This window comes from Phragmites australis, chromosome 20 (assembly GCF_958298935.1).
Source record: "Phragmites australis chromosome 20, lpPhrAust1.1, whole genome shotgun sequence".
In the NCBI taxonomy this organism is placed as follows: Eukaryota; Viridiplantae; Streptophyta; class Magnoliopsida; order Poales; family Poaceae; genus Phragmites; species Phragmites australis.
This window is the reverse complement of record NC_084940.1, coordinates 2,971,625-2,993,615: the sequence shown is the minus strand read 5'-3', so window position 1 is coordinate 2,993,615 and position 21,991 is coordinate 2,971,625. Positions and strand designations below refer to the sequence as shown.

Genomic DNA, 21,991 nt, shown 5'->3' with positions numbered 1-21,991 from the left:
GGATATGTGGGCGCGTGGGGTTTTATCATACTGTATTAAAGACGCTATTTTGCACGATCAAACAGCAGAATTTGGGGACCATGCATATGAAAACTACCCTGCATCCTACGGGGACAAGAATGGGTTATGTAGCTTGAGTACCGATTTTTAACTTCCCAATCATTTCCATGTGAATAAAGCACATGACATGCCTTGACCCTTTTTTGCCGTGACAAGAGTGATTCGTGTATATTTTGTAAGGTTTTCCAAGAACTGAAATAAAAGGTTGCATCTAGCTTATTTACACATCTTCCAATCCAAAATAGGTAATTGTACACATTCTTTCTTTTGTGTGTGCCCCCCCCCCCCCCCCGTTCGTCAAAGACAGAAAGTCACAATATGTTAGGAAACATCACTACGCGAGTAAAAGCAACCGATTGAAGTTTCTTTCAACACATCAAAGCATATAACTGAAAATCCAATGTGTATTTTAAAGTTTGGTTTAAAATGCACATTTGATGAAATAGGTAATTGTACACATTCTTTCTTTTGTGTGTGCCCGTTCGTCAAAGACAGAAAGCCACAATATGTTAGGAAACATCACTACACAAGTAAAAGCAACTGATTGAAGTTTCTTTCAACACATCAAAGCATATAACTGAAAATCCAATGTGTATTTTAAAGTTTGGTTTAAAATGCACATTTGATGGTAAGTGCAGATCCAGCTCTTCGAAACAAGGACATAACTGAAAACAAATTTAGTCTTCACTAGTCCAGAATCGGAACCTATTGCTTTGATTGCATGGGCACAAACATGATCAACTTATTAGTAAAAGAAAGGCCATCTAACCACGTAATGTAGTTGGACTATGAGCAATTCCTGTGCTGCCTTCCAGGTGCGATTCACCACCAGCAAATCTAAGCGCATGCATATAGGTAGCAGTGCGGTGGATAGTAATGTACAGTATATGTGAACCTCATCTCAAATAAAAATCTATGCAAATGATCATGTGTTGAAGTGATGTATTGCTAATAGTTAAAAAGAAATTGATCTTTCGTCTTTAATGGACTTGATCCTAAAGTGGGCTATTAGTTCACAACTCACGATGATAGATTCATGGGCTACTACAAATATAGCGGCTGAAATGCTCTAACAACCTGCACACGAGATGCGCACAATGGAGGCCAACACACATCCTACTATTCTTTGGGAGCAATTAATTTTATCGTATCCTTTCTAAAGATATTGAGGTATATGCGATGAATAATAAATGTTTCGTATGGGGGTGAGTAGGAAATTAGAAATTGGCATGATATATATAGACATATCAAATTGCATTACATTTATATATGAAAACACTGAGCAAGATTATTAAAAAAAAAACTAAGCATGAGCAGCCTAAAAACTCAAACCACCAAAAATGCGAGATGCACACCATAGTAGCCAACACACGTCATACTATTACTTGGGTGCAATTAATTCTACCATATCCTTTTTGAAGATTGAGATATATGCAACGAATAGTGAATGTGTTCTCGTATTGAAATTTAGAAATTATCCTGCTATACATGTCAATTTATAGATCACAATTTTATATATGAAGACACTAAGCACATTTTTTTAGAATACTAAGCAGGAGTGACCCAAATGCTTCAACAACCTACACAAGATGCACACAATAGTAGACAACACACATCATACTCCCTCCAGTCTGATTTAAATGATGTATTAGCACTTGGGATAATGACCGAAAATAAGTGACATTTGGGAAGTTTCAACCTGATTTGCCATTACTACCCTGCATTATAGCAACTCTAGCTGACTTTCTAAATCTCGCTTTATATATATGGGAGCCTCTCCAAAAGATTCCATCTTTATTTCTCTACACGTTCCAACCGACTTTCTAAATCTCGCTCTCTAAATTCCACTCACATATATTTTATTAATATCCTATAACTAAAACAACAGATAAGCAGACAATTGTTGCAAGGACACACAGAAATAGATGAATCAATGTCTGAACTAAATATACAATTAGCTCCAAGAATGAACAAGCTAAGCATCTCAGATGTTCAGATGTGCATAATTGAACCAAAGAAGCACATAGCTGGACAATTGGAATTGTTTTTTTTTTTTAGCGAAGACAACTGAAATTATAATGTGGAGTTATATCTTATCACAATGATGGGGAATTGAACATTCCCTAAAGAAATCAATAATAAGGATGCCAGAGGAGAGCATAACTTGATTAAGTAAAAACAGTAATGCAGAAAGTGGTTGAATAAGGATGCCAGATGATAAAAAATCTTCAAATAAATTAATAAGGATTTGTTAACAACTGTAACAACACGGCCTCAAAGCAGAAAGTGGTTGAACACTCACAAAAACCAAAGACCACAGAGACAGTAGACCTAATACGAGAAACAGGATTTGGAGTTGAGAAGGCTCCAATGCAGCTGATATAGAAAGCCCTCCAAAAACTGCAGCAATTTGGAGATTTCTCTCGATTGATCCCAAATTCAGGTCCACGGGAGATAGAAAAGCAGACGTACCAATCTCATTTAGCTTAAGCTCATTCAGTTTATAAAATCTTGGCAAAAATCCAAAATTAGATAATGTACCTGAGCGTATTTACCGAAATAGATAACATGTAATTGTATTTATTAATTTAGCATCCGTATTCGCACACGGTGTATCAAAAATAGATTTTCGGAGAAAAAACCATTTTCGGCACACCGTGTACCGAAAATGGACTGTGTGCCGAATACGGCGTGTGCCGAAAAACACTTTTTCGGTACCAACATGATCGTGTACCGAAAAAGCAGATGCGACATGACCGTGTACCGAAAAAGTGTTTTTTGGCACACGATGTGCCGAATATGACATTGTTGCCCGTATTTGGCATAAGTCCGTATTCGGCACACAATACAGTCCATTTTTGGCACACTGTAAGCCGAAAATTCATTTTGGTACACTGTGCGCCGAATACGGATGCTAAATTTATAAATACGACTACATATTATCTATTTTAGCAAATGCATTCATATATGTTGTCTAATTTTGGATTTTTTTCCTAAAGTATTTGAGGTACCTAGTACAGATTTTAGTAAAAAAGGAAACATGAAAATGCCATTAGCTTAATCACATTCGTGCGCTTTTAGTAGCAAATCCCATTTAGCTCAAGCTCATCCAGTTTTTTTTTTTTTTTTTTGAAGAATCGCTCAATAAATCAGCTTAATCACATGAAAATGCTCTAATTCACATAGGAACGCACCAGATGAAGCAAGACATTGTTGCTAATCACACGAATTGGCACTACAAAGTAAGATACAAGAACACATCCATAAGTTGAAGAACCCAGGCCAACAGGATGCAACAAACCTGCCTGGCGGTGCCAAGCCCCGGAGTCTGCTATCCTCCCGCCTACGAACCCTGCACGAGGGAGAGTGCGGCCCAAATCAGACTGCGAACCCTGCACAAGGGAGACTAGTATGGAAGTCATTGAACACCGAGGATGGTAGTCCTTTCATCATGATATATGCAAACTTTGCCCTGTTAGAACATGTAGAATTGCGGAGATCGTTTAGTGCCACCTTCTCGCGGATGAAGTGAATGTCCAGCTTTATGTGTTTGGTTTGCCGATGGTGTACAGGGTTGGCCAACATGTAGATGGCAGACATATTGTCATAGAACACGATGGTGGCCTTTGGTACACCATGATGAAGCTCCCCTAGGAGTTGTCGCAGTCATACACACCCCGCGACAGTGTTGGCCACGGCTTTTTATTCGGCTTGTACGCTCGACCAAGAGACAGTGGGTTGCCTCTTGGACGACAACGAGACTAGGATGCCACCAATGTACATGAAGTAGCTCAGTGTAGAACGGCGTGTGCCTGGGCACAACGCGCAATCCGTATCGGAGTATGCGACGATGTCCGTTGATGGCGAGCCGTGGATGTGAATGCCGAGGTCGGTGGTGCCACGAACGTAGCGGAGTATGTGCTTGATCAGTACCATGTGACAATCATGCGGGTTGTGCATGTGCAGGCAAACATGTTGCACGATGTACGTGATGTTCGTGTGCATCATCATCAGGTACTGGAGTGCCCCATCCAAGCTGCAGTAGAATATCGGGTCATGGAACTTGGCGCCAGCTGAGCTAGAGAGTTTTGCCTTGGTGTCGACTGGAGTGTTGATGGGCTTGCAGTTCACCATGCCAGCCCATTCTAGTAGCTCTTCATGTATTGAGCTTGTGACAAGAAGAAGCCCCATGTTGACCATTGTACGTTGATGTCGAGGAAGAAGCTGAGAGTGCCCATGTCCTTGACGGCGAACGCCAACTGCAGCTACTGAATGAGCTCATGTAGCAGTGTTATTGTTGAAGCCGAGATGAACATGTCGTCGACATATAGGAGTAGTTACGCCATGTCATTGCCCCACCGTAGTACGAACATGGATGGGTCAAAACGCGTCACCTTGAAGCCGATCGACAAGATGTAGCCAGCAAAACTCTTGTACCAAGCACGTGGCGCTTGCTTCAAGCCGTAGAGGGACTTGGACAAGAGACAGACCACATCGGGCTATGACTGATCGACAAACCCGACTAGTTGTACACAGTAGACGTGCTCAGTGAGGTTCCCATGGAGGAACGCGCTGGTGACATCAAGTTGGTGTGCAGGCCGGTTCTTGGAGGCGATGTTGGCGAGGACTGTCCTAATGGTCGCCAGCTTGATGACGGGTGTGGAGGTGTCATCATAATCGATGCCAACGCGTTGGGTGAAGCCACGAACGACCCACCGCGCCTTGTAGTGCTCGAGGCTATCGTCTGGTCAAAGCTTGTGCTTGAATAGCCACTTCCTAAAGACCACATGGACGCCGCATGGTCTGGGAACAAGGGTCCAATTTTTTTTCGATATAGCGAAGTCGTGCCGCAGCGCATGGAGTGGCCTGATTCACACGCATGGGCCCAAGGCATGCTTACCGCATGCATTAGGGTGCGTTGATTGCCAACAGTTGACGTAGGAGCACCAACTTCACCAGGTAGTTGGGATGCTGCATGCCATGTCCGTGATACCTGAGAAGGGTTAGTTGGCGGTAGGATTGGATCAACAGGTGTGATAAAGTCAGGTTGTGTCAAACCAACCGAGTCCTGTTGGAACGAAAAGCGGTGTTTGTCGAAGATGACATGAGGGGAAGTGAGGATGCGCGTGGATTGTGGATCATAGCACCGAAAACCCTTATGGTCTGACGAGTAACCTAAGAACACGCAAGGGAAAGAGCGAGGTTACAGCTTATGGGTTTGTGTGGGAGTCGTGTTGGTGTAGCATAGGCACCCAAGCACTCTTAGTTTGTCATAGGAGGGAGGGACGTCGAAGAGGAGCTGATACATAGTTGAAAGCCTGCTGGATTGACACGATCAGTGAGTGATTGATGAGGTAGGTGACCGTCGAGAGTGCCTTGGCCCAGAAAGTAGTCGGCATGTGCGAGTGGAAGAGGAGTGTTCGCATGCAGTCATTGAGGGTCTGCAAGATGCGCTCCGCTTTATTGTTTTGAGGCGACATATAGGGGCAACGCGATGCCACGGGAAGATAAGAATGTGCGTGATGCAAAACTATCAAACCCGCGTCCATTGTCAGTTTGCAAAGCAAGTATAGGGTGTTGGAACTGAGTTTGTGCATAAGCATGAAAAGAAATCAAAGATTGCAGCACTTCAGATTTATTGCACAAAGGAATTGTCCAAACACAGTGTGTAAAGCCATCTAAAATTACAAGGTAATAGCGAAAACCTGAAAAACTAGTGATTGGAGAAGTCCAGATGTTCGAGTGCAATAACTGGAAGAAAAATAAACTGAAAGATGAAGAGGATGCAAAAGGTAGTCATACATTTTTACCATGATGACAGGCATGGCAAACATGAGCCTTTGACTTATTACATGTGAAGCTGAACAAATGTAGTGTGCGAGCTAAGGTGCCACAGCCATGATGCCCTAGGCGTTGGTGCCAAATATTAGTACTTGGATCAGCATCGAGTAGAGCAATGGCTAAAGACAACCAAAGTGGATAAAGGTCACATGTGCTATCACATCGGCGAATCACCTTCATGGTTGTCATGTCCTTGATGGAAAAGCCAAGAGGATCAAATTCAATCTAAATAGAATTGTCACGAGTGAGAGCGCGCACTGAGATCAAATTCTTAATAGAGAAGGAGAAAGCAACACATTACAAAGATAGACGGGAGTAGAAGCAGTGGAAATGGTGGTTGCATCGGAGTGAGTGACCGGGAGTCGGACACCATTGCCAACTGTGATGAAGGAAGAGACAAGGAGGGGTTTGGTAGAGGAGAGAATATCACGATGAGCCACCATGTGCGATGTTGCCCTAATGTTGAGGATCCAGTCGGAGGTGCCATTTGTTGAGGGCACTGTCACACCGGCGATGGCGAGGGTGTTGAGGAGGGTTGTCTGGTCCCAGGTCGAGGGAGACGGAGCAATAGCCGACGACGTGCCATGCATCGCAGTGAATGCCTATTGTGGTGGCATGTCTGGACGTGGTCCAAGGACACCGGCACTTGTCGCATGGAATGGGAGGGGCCACGCCTGCACCATACTGGTCCATGGATTGAAACTTGGGATCCATGTGCCAGAGGCAGGAGGGGCTAGATGAGGCTGCACGTTGGTGCTATCGGAGGAGGAGTTCCCATTGTTGGTGCCAACGTTCTTTCCCTTCTTCTTCTTCTTGTTCTTCGAGCGCAGGCTACCGTTGTTCTGGAATGTCATGCCCACGTCGCCTAAGGGAGGAGCGAAGGACGAGGAGTCGTGGGCGGCGATCATAGCTTGGGCGACATCAGCCCGAGCGTGTTGTTCATCCTGAATTTATTCAAGGAGTAGCCATGAGCGGGCCTCCATGAATGTGGGGAATGGCATCTTGAAGCTAAGCACGGTGATCACAGACTGGTACTTGGAGTTGAGGCCGTGAAGCATGTTCAAGACTTGGCTCGGCTCGCTGACAGGGTGGTCGATGTCGCACAGGTTGTCAGCGAGCACCTTGAGATTGCTGCAGTACTGGGTAAATGGTCAACTCACCTTGATAGAGATTACGGTACTCGTCTCTAGGTACATGGCGCGGTTGAGCTGGTTGTCAAGGAACATCCCCTCGATTCCAGTCCAAACCTTTAGTGCCGTCAATTTTGGCTGTAATATGATGTTGAGGATCTCACGAAAGATTGTCATGTATAGCCAATTGACGATCGACTTGTCGATCATGATCCAGTCAGCATCATGGTGTCGTGGAGCGCGCTTGGTGGAGACGTGGTTGTCGAGCCCAAACTTGCCAAATACAGACTTGAAGAAGGTGTGCCACTCGGTGTAGTTGGACTCTGCAAGGTCTAGAGTCACTGAGACTGAGTGCGGATGTTCACCATCTGGATGACAGAGACATCAGGCGACGAGATGTCCTGGGTGCTTGCAAGTCAGAGGAGGGAGAGGTGGAGGTGGAGGAGGCAGAAGGGGAGGAGTTAGGGGAGTACAACGGGTTGTAATACATGGGGGTGCGGAAGCATGTTCAGATCAAGCTCGAGAGAAAGAAGAAGTTGCCCGGGTCACCAATACCATGAACAAGGATAGGATCAAAACCCTTGCTGAGTTGCATTGATCTCTTGAGTATAAATACATGTACATGGTTAGTTCAAGTACAACGGCTATCCCTATTCCTATGGATCTAACCGAAAAAGCAGGAGACTTAGGGACATGAGCGACATCTTGGTGGTTATGCGCATTCATGCTGATAGACGTGGTTAGCCACTCACTAACAAGGAGTAGCCCAATCCAGCGGCAAGGATGCCGATTGGTGCGAGGAAGAGCTTGGTTCCGATGAGGAGGATTTAGGCAAGGAGGTCAAACTAAATGGCAAACCTTGAGCTCACCGCTGCTAGACCTTGGGCTTGTCGATGAGGGAATCGACTTTGGGCTCGAGTTCACTACCGTTATCCCCCTCAATGTCCCCTCCATCGTCTGGGCTAGCGGCACAAACACGCTGCTCACAGCCACCGTGCTCCTCCTTGCTAGACCAGAGCCATGAGCTCAAAGGGGAAATGATGGCAACAGGGGATGAGCTCTGAGATGGCGCAAGAGAAATTTCACGGGGGAGTGGGGTGGCAGTTGGAGATGGCGAGCGCTATCCTTCTCGCTGGATGTGGTGAGCAAGGGGGAGGCGACTGCAAGCCCCAATTTTTGGCGAGCACGATGATGAGCTGGTTGGAGGTGGTTTTTCCTATGTGTCATTATATATGGCTTTAGCAAGAGCGAAGACGAGCCAACTAGAGATGCTCTTAGTTAATTCCCTGTCTGAATTTTGAATGCATGTGGTTGCTCACGAAGCAATAAAGGATGCATGTAATAGTTAATGTCATGCATGAGCACATTCCTACACCATAATGGATGCATGGGCGCATGCAGGAACCATGCAACTCTTTGTATGTTGTATTAGTTAAGTGCACCAAGCAAAGATGATAGGGCTAGCATGGTCATATTATTTATATTATCATGGCACCTTGGTCTTTGGGATGAAGGTTAAAATGTTACTTATATTGGACTGGAGGGAGTATGTGATTTAGGAAAAGTAGGTGGGTGATTGGATATCTATCAATCGATTGCCTAGACTTCAATGGGGAGAGTAGGGAGGGTCAAAGGTCAAGGACTAGAGGGATGATGGGATGAAGAACAAAGAGAGGAGAGTATCCGAGACCTAATGCAAAATTGGATTGGCCCACAAGGCCAAACAGTATTGAACCCTAATCCTAGAACCCTCTCACAATTCCTTACACAACCGTCACTACTACCTCTTCACTTCTCCACTCATGCTTATGCCTCCTCCGTCCACTCCCCATGCCTTTTTTGCTATTGCCTCCTCCCGTCCACCGCTTGCATTCTTTCCCTCGGCTTGGCGGCAAAGACTTAGAGGCATTTAGGCTAGGGCGTCGATAACTAGGGGTGGGCCCACAACCTGTGCTAGGGGGCTTTAGCACGGGCTTGTCCTAAGTCCTATGTATAGCACCCTCTCTCCCCACAGTCCAAAGCCCAGTGCCAAGTGCTCTGCTTCCCATCAGCCCATGAGAACCAACTAGAGATCTGACTCTTGAGAGGTGCATGTGCCCGTGCATGCTCTACTGCAGCGTCACCCATCTCTCGGACCCTCCCGCTAGGCGACAGATCCCGACGACCCAGCGGCCGACGGCCAGCCCCTCCGACCAGGCCTCCCCAAGTCCCTAGCTCAGCAAGCAGCATGCGTCCAGGTGACCAGCCAACCATTGCTGCGACTAGGCCGATGGCGGGCGGCGACTCCTTGCTATTGGTGTTGTTATAGACCTGTAGTGCCATGCACGTGCTGATCTCTAGTGTCTGATCTGCTAGATGCCAGGACATCCTAGTGATCTAGATTCAAGTTTTAGGATTCTGGACTCTATTGATTGCCACTCTGGTGTGCACTGCCATCGAGCATTTGAGCACTTGAGTTGTTGTAGACTTGTAGCATACTAGTGTTGTCTATTGAGCAGGTTGTAGAGAACTAGATATAGAGAGAGATAGTTTATTTAATCGCAAATCAATTATAATATAATTTGATACTCTGATAGTTTGTTTAATCGGATATTTGGTGATGTTATAGAGATTTAGAGATATTTACCTTCGTAAAATGATATTTATTTAGGTACGATGTAATTTTTTTCATGTTATTTGTCTATTTTCATATTTATATGTATTTGTATCAGTGGTATTGAAAACTGGTGAAATTTTTAGTGATTATAAATTATCATCCCCTTGGTTGATATCCTGGGTCCACCACCGGCGATGATGATGGGTTAGAAGAGCTATCAATATAAGGAGGCGTTGGATGGGGACTTAAGTGTCATTGAGGTGATAGGTATAACCGGAGGTCGCTGATGAGTAGGAGGCAAGAGGCGAAGATGCCAAATAGGTGTGAAAAGGAGTTTATTGATGTCTTGGAACAAGCAATGCCATCACCAAGTCAAGCCCGTAAGAATCACACTCGCCCCCCGTTTACTACTCCACCTTAGCCACCCACAACCGGCTAGACATCATATTCACCTAGACTATTGATTTCCATGAAATTGCAATCGCCCAGACCGACGTGGCGAACACTAGTCATTCCCTAAAAGAAATGTACATTCCATAAACCAGTTTTGCATCTAGCTCACAAAATCAACCGCTACATCAAAAACTACAAAAAAAAATGTCATAAAAACTTCACACAAAAATGCTCTAACCATGTAGGAAGTGGAAACACTACTATGCGCGTGTGTTTTGCAAATGGTAGTGGTGAGTGATTTCCAACCGCACAAAATTGGAAAGAACAAGTCCGCAGTCGCGTTGCGTCCCACGCATTTTCTTTCACGTTCCCCTTTTCCTCAATGCTAACCAACACATTTCCCCCTTCTCCTTTCTTCTCCCGTCCGATGTCTTCATTCCTCTTCTAACTCTGGTGATCCTCCTCCCTAAATCCAAGATTCTTGATGTGCATCGCCTCCGAATCAAGCCTTCCTTGTGTGAGCTATCGTCGGATCAGGCCATTCACAGGGGTGTTGTCATGCTAGTGTTGCTCAAGAGTAGAAGCTGAATCTGGCAATCCTTGGGGCAAAGTTGTTGGATCTCGGTGCTGACGGCTGTGCAACCAACAAGGCGATGCTCACTTCCCTCTTGCAGCCGCTAAAGGTCATAATTGTGTTGTCGTTGTGGTGCCTCTGCCCAACAAGAGCCTCATCGAGCTTTGGCCTTGGCGCCACCATCGCGATCTATGGTGTAGTAGGATTTCAAATGACTTTGAAAGTTTTTTTATTCAATTCAAAAGTTTTCATAAATTGGTTCGAAAGTTTTTTCCAAATTGGTTTGAATTTTTTCCAAATGGACTTGAATGTTTTTCCAAATGTAGCTGAAAGCTATTTTCCAAATGAGTTGAAAGGTTCTAGATCAAAAGTTTTTTCTTTGAATTAGTGAAAAGTCTTTTAGTGGCTCACGGCTCGTGTTGATCCTATTGAATATGAAAGTTTTCTGGTCACAAGTTGAGGCAACGAGGTGGCAGGATGAGAAGGAAGATGGCAAAGGAGGAGGAACCAGACGATTTTGTATCGTTGTGTTGTTGAAACCTTTTGCTGCTACTCGTAGCAATGAAAGTTCGCATTGTAGCCAACTCCATGTAGGAAGAGAGAGAATTGGGAGAAAAAGTGAGAAGTAAGGGATACTTGGTGACGTGTTGCAAAATTGGACCGGTCCACAAGGCCCACGATAATGTTGAACCAAGGCCCATGATAATGTTGAACCATAACCCTAGAATTCTCTCTCTTAAGTCCTTATATATATAACCGTCACTCTTACCTCTATCTTCACCTTGCGCCGTTATTCTTGACCCCTCTCCTCGTCACTTGTGCCTCCTCCTCTTAGCTCGAAGGCATCCAACCAGGGGTGACGACGAAATGGGTTAGAGAATCTATTGAGGAGGTGGCAGTGGGAAGGGGTGGAGAGCCTGATGCGGTGACAAGATACTCATCGATGACCAGTAACAAGTAGAAGGTGAAGACGTCGGATTGAGATAGACAAGAGTCGACTATCGACTTAACAAACACCTCCATCATCATGGCGAGAGTCTAAACGTCATGCTCGCCACCCCTACCTCGACCACCCATAAGTATCTAGCTGATTATTTAAATTCTCTGTCTTATAAAAAAAATACCATGATATTTCACACAAAAATGATGTAAAACAAGCCGCTTCCCACCCGTCCCATGCACCTTTCCTTGGATGCCCTATGCAATCCTCACCGGCGGAATCCGAAGAGACAGCTCGGACAAGTCACGGTGAGTACCCTCGTCAGTCGTAACGGGTACTAGCCGAAAGCCAGCCAAAGCTTTCGCGGTGGCCAACTCCTCGTGACGCCGCCACGGACGGCCTCGATCCACCCGGCCACGGATCGGACGGCTGATCTCGCCTTGGCCCGGCCCGAACTCTTCACGCCGCCCACCCTTTCCATTTCCTCCGCGGCACCCTTCGCGCCTCGCCTTCCATTTCCAGCTCTCGCCGGCAGCGCGGCCGCCCTACAAAACCCCACCCCACCAACCCGCGGCGCAAAACCCTAGGGGCAGCGGCCGGGCATTGCTTCGGCTGCGTGATGGAGGGCGGCGGCGGTGGAGAGGTGGTGGAGCTGGAGGACGCGGTGAAGCTGCTGGTGGAGCACCTCGTCCTGCCGGTGCTGCCGCGCGGCGCGCTCAGGGGGGAGGAGGCCCTGGCGCCGGAGAAGCAGGAGACCGTCGCGCGTCAGGTGAGGGGGTGCTTTGCTTGCTTGCTCGTGACGCGGTTGCGGGGTTTCGCGCGCGGTGGGGTTTTGAGGTGCTGGGTGGGGTGCGGTTCTATTGCAGAAGCCTGGAGCTTGCGCGCGATTGGGATGGGGTTTTGGGGGTGGGTTTGGATCGCAGGGGTGCTGCTTGCTTGGGGAGTTGGGGTTTTGGGAATTCGCAGCTTTTACATGTTGATTCGTTCGTTTTCTCCAGTTGATCACCTTGCCAATATTTGCAATCGCTTAGCTGCAACCTCACGCCGCCGCCATGGATGTGATTTTTTTACTTTGCAGATGCACGCAGCGGTTCTCTTGTACAACTACTACCACCGGAAGCAGTTCCCGCAGCTCGATTTCGCCGACCCCAAGCGGTTCTGCATGTCCGCCTCCCTCGTCGCCCGCGACGCTCTGCTCGTGTACCTGAACCAGGTCCACGAACGTCGCAAAGGCGCTGTCGGCGACGCGGGTGCCGCGCTCTCCGTCACCGACAGAGCGGTCATGGACGCCTGCCACATTGCCAAAGCGCTCGACGCGACGCAAGACTCCCCGGAGATGACCATGTGGCCGATTTCAAAGGTTGCTGTCCTGCTTCTCGATCGGACAAAGAAACGGTGCTTGATCGAGCATGGCCCTATGACCAAGGGCGTCTGGTCGATCGTGGAGAAAGAGATCAAGACAGCATCCAGCAGTGACATGTCAGTGCAGGGGTCAAGTAATAAAGAAATACCGCTTCCTTCCGAACCATACGTTCTTCAGCAGATAGCATATGCAGAGGTGGAGCTTAAAACAGGTCGTTACTATACAATTTCACAGTTCTATTTATACAAGATTTATTTTTTTAACTTAAAATCTGTTGCATCTATTACACTCTTGGTTGTTTTCACCTAGAGCAATTAATACTTGTAGTTCAGTAATAAGCACAGCTGCACAATTATGGTCAGATACAGAGTTATACTAGTAGTTGGCGGTTTGGTTTTATAGAAGCTGCCAGCTATTGAAACGTGATTTAATATGACTGCTCGTCGGCTGGCACATTGAAGTAACTTGGAATTCTGTACATGAGCTGATAGCAATCAATATTCTCTTCGTGAAAGCTCTTGTTTTTATTCTGGAATGCACGCGTTGTGTCTGAAGTGGAATAATGTGCTTGATTTCGCTGATTATGTGCAAATTTTATATTTTCTCGCCTATCTTTTGTCTTCTAATCATTTATTGTATATTTATGCCTTAATAGGTATGAAGCGCCCAAACTTGCGTTTTCTCGAAGAACATCTGGTGTACTCATTGAGTAAAAAAGAGACAACCACCAAGTTGATCGTTGTGCAGTATGAGCAAACTGTGAATGACAAGCTTAAGGAAATGCCTTTGGAAGATCTGATCGGCAGGTTTGCTTTTCCCACTGCCCAGTTTGTACAATTGCACGTATATTGGTCAAGCATAACTTATTTTTTAAAACGACACTGTATAGCGTATACCATGTCTTGAATTAGATTGTTCCCTTTTGTAGCTCATGGTTTTGGTTCAGGAGCATTTTTATTAGGGACCCTTTTTATTAGATGATATTTCGGTACTAATTATTTTGCTAAAGTTCTTTCCCCCCTTTCATGATACTCTGTTTCATTTACATATGATATAGGCCGATAGTTGTACTTCCATTATATAAAAAGAAAGTGTATATGATACAAAATTTGCTGATTGTTCCTCCTAAATTAATTATTATGTTTAATTTAAATAGCTTTTGCTATTATAAGAACTTCTAACTTTTCTCTATTGTTTCTCTCCCTTCTTTCCTCTTTGACAGGATGAGTGGTCCTATATTTAAAAGTGTTCCATACCCTATAACAACATCTGTTGTTGAGTGCTATCATTTACTTCCATATAAGGAGGTTTTGTTAAACCTCCTGAACAGGTACAAAAGATTTATTTTCAGCTAATTATGCATGAAAGTGGTATACCACATTGCTTCTTGTTACGAATTTTTGGGTTTATAACTCTAAAGATTACACTTGACATGTGGCAGGGAATGGCCTTTGGATTCTTCACATAGTGAGCCAAAGGAACAATCACTTCACAATGAAAAATCTGAAATAGATGAAAGTTTGAAAGAACAAGAAGCTAATAGCAAGTCTAAAATGAAAAAGACAACCACAAACGTTTCAACTCCAAAGAAAAATAAACAAGTGGCAAAAGCAGTTGGTAACAGTGGCATTAATAACTGCAACACCAGCAAAAACAGAAAAAACAGCAACATGAACAGCAAAAGAAAATCTGTAACCGCTACACCGGCTACACTTGCTGTTCCAGCTGCGGAAACTTTAAAATCTGTGAGCAATTCAGTGAGTGCAAAAGCCACAAGAGAAACAAGTGAAGAATTTGTAGATTTAAAAGCCAGTGAGTCTTATCAATCTTGCAGTACTTTGATTTTACTGATCCATCATTGTTTCTCTTCATTATTATGATATAATCATTTAATTTCAGGTGTTCAGGTCGACAAGACAGAGAAGCACTCTGATAGTAGAAATACGCCCCGCGATATCTTTACAGTGAAGGTAAGCAAATTACAGCTTGATTATATGAACTTGAGAAAAAATTGCATTATGAACAAAGACGTGATGTTTCTAGTTCACTAATTAAAGAATGCATGTTTTTATGTGTTAAATGAGAACTGTTGTTTTTGTCAGGCACCAGAGGTTGATCTTGTACTGAAGGATCATGCTTTGGAAAGTCAAACTGAGAAAGTCACCGAAAAGTCAGGTTGGGACAATCCTATCCATGACAATTTGTTTCCTATAATTGGCTACTGCCATATTGGTACTCCCAATTCTTAATCTGTGTACTCCAAATTGCATTTAAGGTGGCATCACAAATAACATGGATGATCAGATGTATGTGTCACTGCAGTCACTTCAGAGGATGCGGGATGATATTGTACGTTACACATTGCTTTTCATTTCAAAAGTCACAATGGTGCTTGTTGCTCATAATTCTTCCTTTACTTGATAAGCTGATGTGTACTCATATTAGTCTATCTATTGTTTCAGCTCCACAACCATTGCATGCTTGGAGACCAAAGCGCTCAATGTGATATGGACATTCAAACAATCTTGACAGGTATTCTACCTTTTCGCGTAAAAATCTGGTTAGAATGAACAATCACAGTGTAGAATCACATGGTCTTGTGGCAAACGACGTATCTTCCGCAAGGAAACAAGACAACTGAAATTATCATCCCATCCAAACAAGGCCACAGTGTTGCAAATGCATCAACCTTATTTAGTCTCACAAGGACAAGTAGCAACATGATTTTCCATTCTCTGAGAATATTTTAGACCTATATCTATGAATATCTGTTCGTTGTGTGTGATTATTGCTTGTCGACTTCAACCAACCTTCAAATTCTATCATTCCAGTACTTATCTTTTTCAAACGTTGTGCAGAAGGGGCGATGACACCTAGAGTGATGTCAATCCTAGAAAGGTATGAAAACAGTAGCTCGAACAAAGTTGCCAATTCAACCTGCTCTGGAGAAGGCCGCCAAACCATGAACATGAAGAGGAAGAGATTGACAGAGGCAATCCTTCTACGCAACAAATGTCAGGTAAGAAACCACATTTGATGTCCCCCTCCTCTCTCCCTCTCTGACACGAGGCAATGCAGGAGCTGGATGAGATATGCCGTGAGAACAACTGGATACTTCCAAGATATAAAGTGCTTCCTTCAGTAACAGATGGTATGTTGGAATAATTATTGTCTCTTTAAGTTCCTGCATAGGTAAGTATGGAGTCCTTGGACCATATAGGCATCAAAATATCACGCCAAATGGGACTTAGACTAATGCTGTCTGCTCTGACTACTGTTTGTCGAATTCTACATTAACAAGTCTGGGTTAGTTCTTGCATTGCAAAGATAACAGACAATCCTATGCTAACTAAGTCAGGGCTAGAGATAAGTTCGCTCTTTTGATATTATGTACAAATCCAGATTAGCCGTCTGTTCGGCTAAATGTTTACCAATTACCGGTGAAGTGCTTTTCTTTTGAAGTGTTTGGTTCAGCTTAGAGTCAGGATTTGATCAATGTTTACCCAATAAATGTTTGTACCCTTACCATATGTCTTATCTTACAACCTGTATATCTTACGGTCACCATATTAATAATTTTGTTGCAACTACAATCAGAACATCTGTTTGTTGCAACTGGGGTAATCTTTCATGTAGTTCTTAGTTCCTACACGTTTTGAGCATCATATTACAATTTGTTTTCCTATCTTCTCAGAGATGTACAAGGCCAGTGTATACCTTATGTGCCCGGACTTCGACATGAGTGTTGATGGAGATATGAAGGTTACTCCCCGTGAGGCGCGCAACTCCGCGGCTTCCAAGATGCTATACAAGCTTCACCAGAAGGCAACAGAAAACGTGGCGGAGCAGGACAGCAGCGCCCCTGATGCAATGTTAGCTGATTAAACCCCTGAAATAGGAAACAAGCAAGTGGCTGGAAAGAGTAGCCATCACAACTCAGAATCGACCATCCTGAGAAACACCGTAATAATGATTTTTTGTTTAGCTGTTGCAATCTCCAGATGTTACTGCTGTTTGTGCCGTGGTTGTTTTAAATTCTCTGATACTACTCGGTTGTTATTTAGCAAATTATATGACGCTGCAGCTGCGGTGTGCATTGTTCGAGGGAACATACCTATTTCTCCTTTGTTGATGATGTTTGCCCAAAAGCTTCTGTGGGCGTGGTACTGAAGCTAGCTGTTTTTTTTTATAGAATCTAATCGACAAAGTTATGCTGCCAGAGGGAGTAGTTGATTTAGTGATGCTGCTGGTCTGGTTTGGTCTGGTTCTTTTTGGCTGTGGCTCCCTTCTCTTAAGTTGTGTTGTCGATCGTAGGCATCCATTGTCTCGAGCCTTAGTTTGTGAACTAGTAGCAGATAAGTGAAGTTTCAAGCCTCCAAAATACTCCTGGGATTTGGCAAGTTCATTGGCTCCTAATGTACAATTGTAATACCCAACGCACAGGGGAGTTGATGCTCAGGTGAGCTGCTGAACTGAGCTGGTAGTGATGCTTTGCTTTGCCTTGCGGTGGCGCGGAGCATGTGCCCTCACGGCCTCGATGCGATCTACGGCAAGGTCGCTGACGACCTCCTCCTCCGCACGCGGATCTCCGACAGTCCGTCATGCTGCCGAACGAGACCATACCGGCGGTCGCCGCGATGCAGGTGGGCGGCCGAGAGCCCGGTCCCCTGCTGTCCGTAGACGCTGGTCAGTCGCCTCGCCGGCAACGAGGTGTTCTCCGACCACTCCATCGCCAAATCCCACTTGAAGGGACGAGTTTAGCGCCGCCGCCTCCTCTTCCTCCCCGGCGACCACCCTCGGCGCGCCGCAGCCTTCCATCCCGACATCGCCGCTGCCGTCGGGCGATCCATTTACAGGGTCTCTTTGCAATGAAAAGCACTCCATAGGGGGTTTTCCGAAAGATTCTCTTTTGGTGCAATTCCCCGAGCGTTAATCTGGGCCGCCCAAATACCATCAAACGGTTACCGAAGACCCAGCCTGGTCGTTATCTCACTCCCCGACCACCCTAGGCGGCGCTATTTTGCAGGTTTGCGGTGCGCCTATTGCAAAACCTCCATGAATCTCTCCTCCCACCGTCGCTGCCGTGTCTCCTTGGGCGGCGTACGTCGCCGGTGGTTGTGCGGCCATAACGACTCGTTGAGAGCTTCTCCAGCAACCGATGCATGTCGCTAGGAGCACCGTCAGCTGGTGAACATGTAGATGTGCGCAAAGTTTGCTTCTATCGGATCAATTTATGATCGAGTGACTATCACGATGAGGATAAAGGGATTCATGTGCTCATACGTTCTCACACTAAGCAAATATAATAAGGATAGAAGCTCACATGTTCCATGACAAAAGCCAGGGATTTAGTTATTTAGCGACTCCAGTAGGATCGGCAAACGCACGTCTGCATCACTGTGCAGTCCTTTTTGCCGATTGGGCAGCTCTTGCGAATGCGCTCCACTCCCCTTTCAAGCGCAACAACACGGCCAGCTAGTTTCGACCGTAAACTTGCGGCCAACGAGTTTCAGCCATATCACTGTGCATCATGGTTCACAAAAGATGACTATAGATAAAAAAATAATAAAATGTAGGAAATACGGTAATGGTTAGAGATAAAAAAATAGAAAATATTATAGTATTATTATGAGATATTGTAATAATATTATAGGAGATAAATTTTTAAAATATCTACTGGAGATGGCTTTAGCATGTTTGCCCTGCATATCTGAAACAATCCGACACAGACTTTGTTCTGTAAAAAAGTTCAGGACAATCATGAATTTTCTCACAAGAGAATAACGGTCTCAATCTCGAGAATTTCCTCACAAGAGTATAACATGTACTGTCGAGTAGAACAAGAACATTGCCAGAGCAAATACAAATATGCAATCTAAGTAAGAGTCTGAAAAGATCTAGAAGAACAGTGTAAAAAAATGTCATGACTGGTAAGGTATAGCTAATAGAACATTCTGTTGTATATATACGATAATATGAGCGTTGATATTATTCCACACATATAAAAATAAGAGCTTAACAATATGAAATCTTTACATATGAATAGTACATCAAAATACATCAATTTTGTAACAGTAACAGGAATCACATGTAGCATATAAAATGAACAGCACCTATAAACCTTTTGTGTAATTGCTCTCAGTAAAACAATTGGCCTCGGGACTAATATGATCTTGCTCCCTAATTGTAACAGCGAATACATCATCGACTGAGACATGTTCCTAAGCCATCAACTAGCAAAAGAATCTAGATTGAGCTCTCAAAACTTAAAAGGCTCTTCCAAGACAATGTTGCAATGATACTTCAGAGTCCACAAAATGAACAATAGAATTAAAATCACTGCCGAGACAGATATGAGAATTGAACTACCAATTGCAAAAGACAGAAACAACAATATGGACTAGCAATTCATCTAGAAACGAGCAGAGAAAGCATTCTCTGAATTCACTACAACACTAGACTAGGGATTAGAGGAACAACGAGCACACTGATGCTCCAACCCACATATTGTATCATGGTGTACAGAAACAAAGATGATGCACACCAATTAGCCTTCAAGTACTACCAAAGCCAGCCAAACAACAAGAGAAATCACAAGCTTAACTAGTGTATCTTAGTGAACATGCTCAGTCTTAGAATAAACATCATTGAGCATTACTAAATCAACCGTACTATCCAGATCAACGGAGAGGGAGAAAGGGGTAAAATTTGAATACTCACAGAGATATGCAATCAAATGAGTCAATAAGCGAGGCAATGCACGACTTTACAGCTTCTGTCCCAAAAATCCGATCACCCGCTAGTTGCTACCGGTGAAAGGAAGACGAAGATGCAACGCCTTAACCAAACCACCACTGCAAGTACGGGTGAGCCTCGGCAAATACAGCTTCGAGGAGCACCAACACAACACCTCTACCAATCGATCTCCTAAGCACCGAAGCTCTGACCTCCAGAATCGAGCTCCACTTGGCTCAATATCAGGTCGACGAACCAAATCAGAGAAAGCAATAGGGAGGAGATGGGGGAAAAGAGTTTGTCTCTATGTCTTCAGGGAGAAGAAGCCGACTTCCCATATAAAGGCAGCATCGGCACCTTCCAACCCACAATCCTGAGAGAAACGGAGGTGGTTGTGAGTCATCGCCTCCCCACTAGCTGTCGCCATCTCTCTCCAAGTACACACACATTCTCTGCTCCCTTGACCTAGCAGAGTTAGTGCCCCATCTATTGCCTCACCGCATGGGCTTGGGCCCGCCAAAGCAAATGGGTCACAAGCGCAGCCAAGAAGAAAGGCCCAAAAACATTAAAAATTCATATAAACATTAACACATTCGTTATGCTGAGCTTTTTTTGAAATAATATTATTTTGGATGTGGCTAATGCCTGCATATGCATCCAAATGCATGTCCGCCCACACACCCCTCATTAGGAAACAAAGCCTGATTAGGAGTCTTCCTAATCAGGCCACCTACCCAGAGTAGCAACCCGCGTGGGAGCACGACCGCGTCCACACGCGAAGCTCGCCAATCAACACAAGTCCTGGGCCCATCACAACTCCCAATATCATATGTCTCCCAACCCTACACGCCAGCTCCTGGAGCAAGAAGGTCGCCATTGTTGCACACCAAGAAGAAGAAAAAATTCTTCACTAGGGAAAAAAATAGGTATGCATTCAAAACCTTCCTCCGCCCCTTTTTTCCCATTCGATCTATTTTTTGCCCAGAAAAAAGAGTCCATAATGTTGATAAACCGTAGATTTAAACATAAATTTGCTAAAAGATGCATATATGAGAAGAGAAAGAAAAATTACCTATATAATAACACATGTACCAATTTGGATATAGCAAGATGTTGATAGTTTTGATCCTCTAGTGCTATGCATCACAAATCAACATGAAAATTGGCTTCCTTGTCAACACAACACATTAATACTGCAAATCTGTTTTTCACCTCTTTATCAAGGAAAATTATTCCAATTCATATGCATGATAAATTGGCATGCAAGTTTTCACAGCACATAATTCTGAGCATAAGTTCAAAAGGTTGTCTCACATATTTCTGACAATATATCTGCATATATTCACATACATAACCTCTGCTGTATATATCACTGTAGTTTGAACTAATGAGAAAGCAAATGCACAGATCATGTAATAGAGTTTGAACTTAAAAAACAAACATAACCCGACAGGTTCAGAAAGATCACGCATCCATATCACCAAAAATTTACACAATTTGCTTGATCCCAAATGAGTAGATTCTTCTTCTCTTGCAGAATGCATATACAACAAGCATTGCAGTGACTATTTGAGTATATGTATTGCAAACATAGAAAAAGAAAGGTGTATGAGCAATTAATTTGATAATTTATCTATTTATTTACTTTCTACTATACATTTAGCAAGAATGCTTATTAGTTCACAAAAATATATTTCTCTCCGAACCACTTAAGTAGTCTAACTTGATCAACATATTTGCCTGACAGTAAATACAAGCAGCAGCGGAAAAGTTTCAAGTCTTAGAGTTGATTGTTGTTCCATTTTACTTCCTCTAGGGAAGTAGCCAATAGGGGATAGATGAGTATACGAAAGAAACAACATATACTCTATATTTAATAAGCTGAACAATTACTAAAGCAGGCTAGTCTCTGCTGGTTTATACTTGTTAGTTATTATTTTACTTCTCCAAATATTTAATTAGCTTGACTGAATAAGTAGATTTGTTTAACAAATATCACATGTATGCATTCATAGATAGCACAACAATATCCCTAAGTGAAAAAAGCACAACAAATATGATTTGTACATAGAATTACCTTACAGTCGGTTGTTGCGTTGCATGAAACACAAGGTGCTCCCTGTAAAAAACAAAAAAAAAGAATACATACTTCAATATTTCTGTAGCATGTCGTTCCTACACAAATGCACAAATGTTATAATATAGCATGGCTAACATAATTTTTTTGTTTTTTAAAAAGCAAATATACGAGTGTGATAATGTTGTACATACGTCATTCAATTCTAGTTTTTTGTTTCATGTCCATGTAGGAAAAAAAAAGAAGCGATACAAGATGGATCTAAATGAACTACCCCCTAAT

General features: G+C 43.9%; 2 protein-coding genes across 2 annotated transcripts; one reads left to right on the top strand and one right to left on the bottom strand.

Annotated features, from left to right (window-relative positions):
- Positions 1–3,762: 3,762 nt before the first annotated feature.
- Positions 3,763–4,260, bottom strand: LOC133902337 (uncharacterized mitochondrial protein AtMg00810-like). The gene has a single exon (XM_062343929.1). The coding sequence runs from the start codon at positions 4,258–4,260 to the stop codon at positions 3,763–3,765; it is 498 nt and encodes a 165-aa protein (XP_062199913.1).
- Positions 4,261–11,872: 7,612 nt separating this feature from the next.
- Positions 11,873–17,099, top strand: LOC133901177 (uncharacterized). Its single transcript, XM_062342454.1, has 12 exons — positions 11,873–12,303; positions 12,613–13,108; positions 13,553–13,703; positions 14,120–14,227; positions 14,339–14,709; positions 14,797–14,867; positions 15,000–15,072; positions 15,173–15,246; positions 15,360–15,429; positions 15,756–15,916; positions 15,976–16,048; positions 16,592–17,099. The coding sequence occupies exons 1-12, from the start codon at positions 12,154–12,156 to the stop codon at positions 16,780–16,782; spliced, it is 1,989 nt and encodes a 662-aa protein (XP_062198438.1). The 5' UTR covers positions 11,873–12,153; the 3' UTR covers positions 16,783–17,099.
- Positions 17,100–21,991: the final 4,892 nt, after the last annotated feature.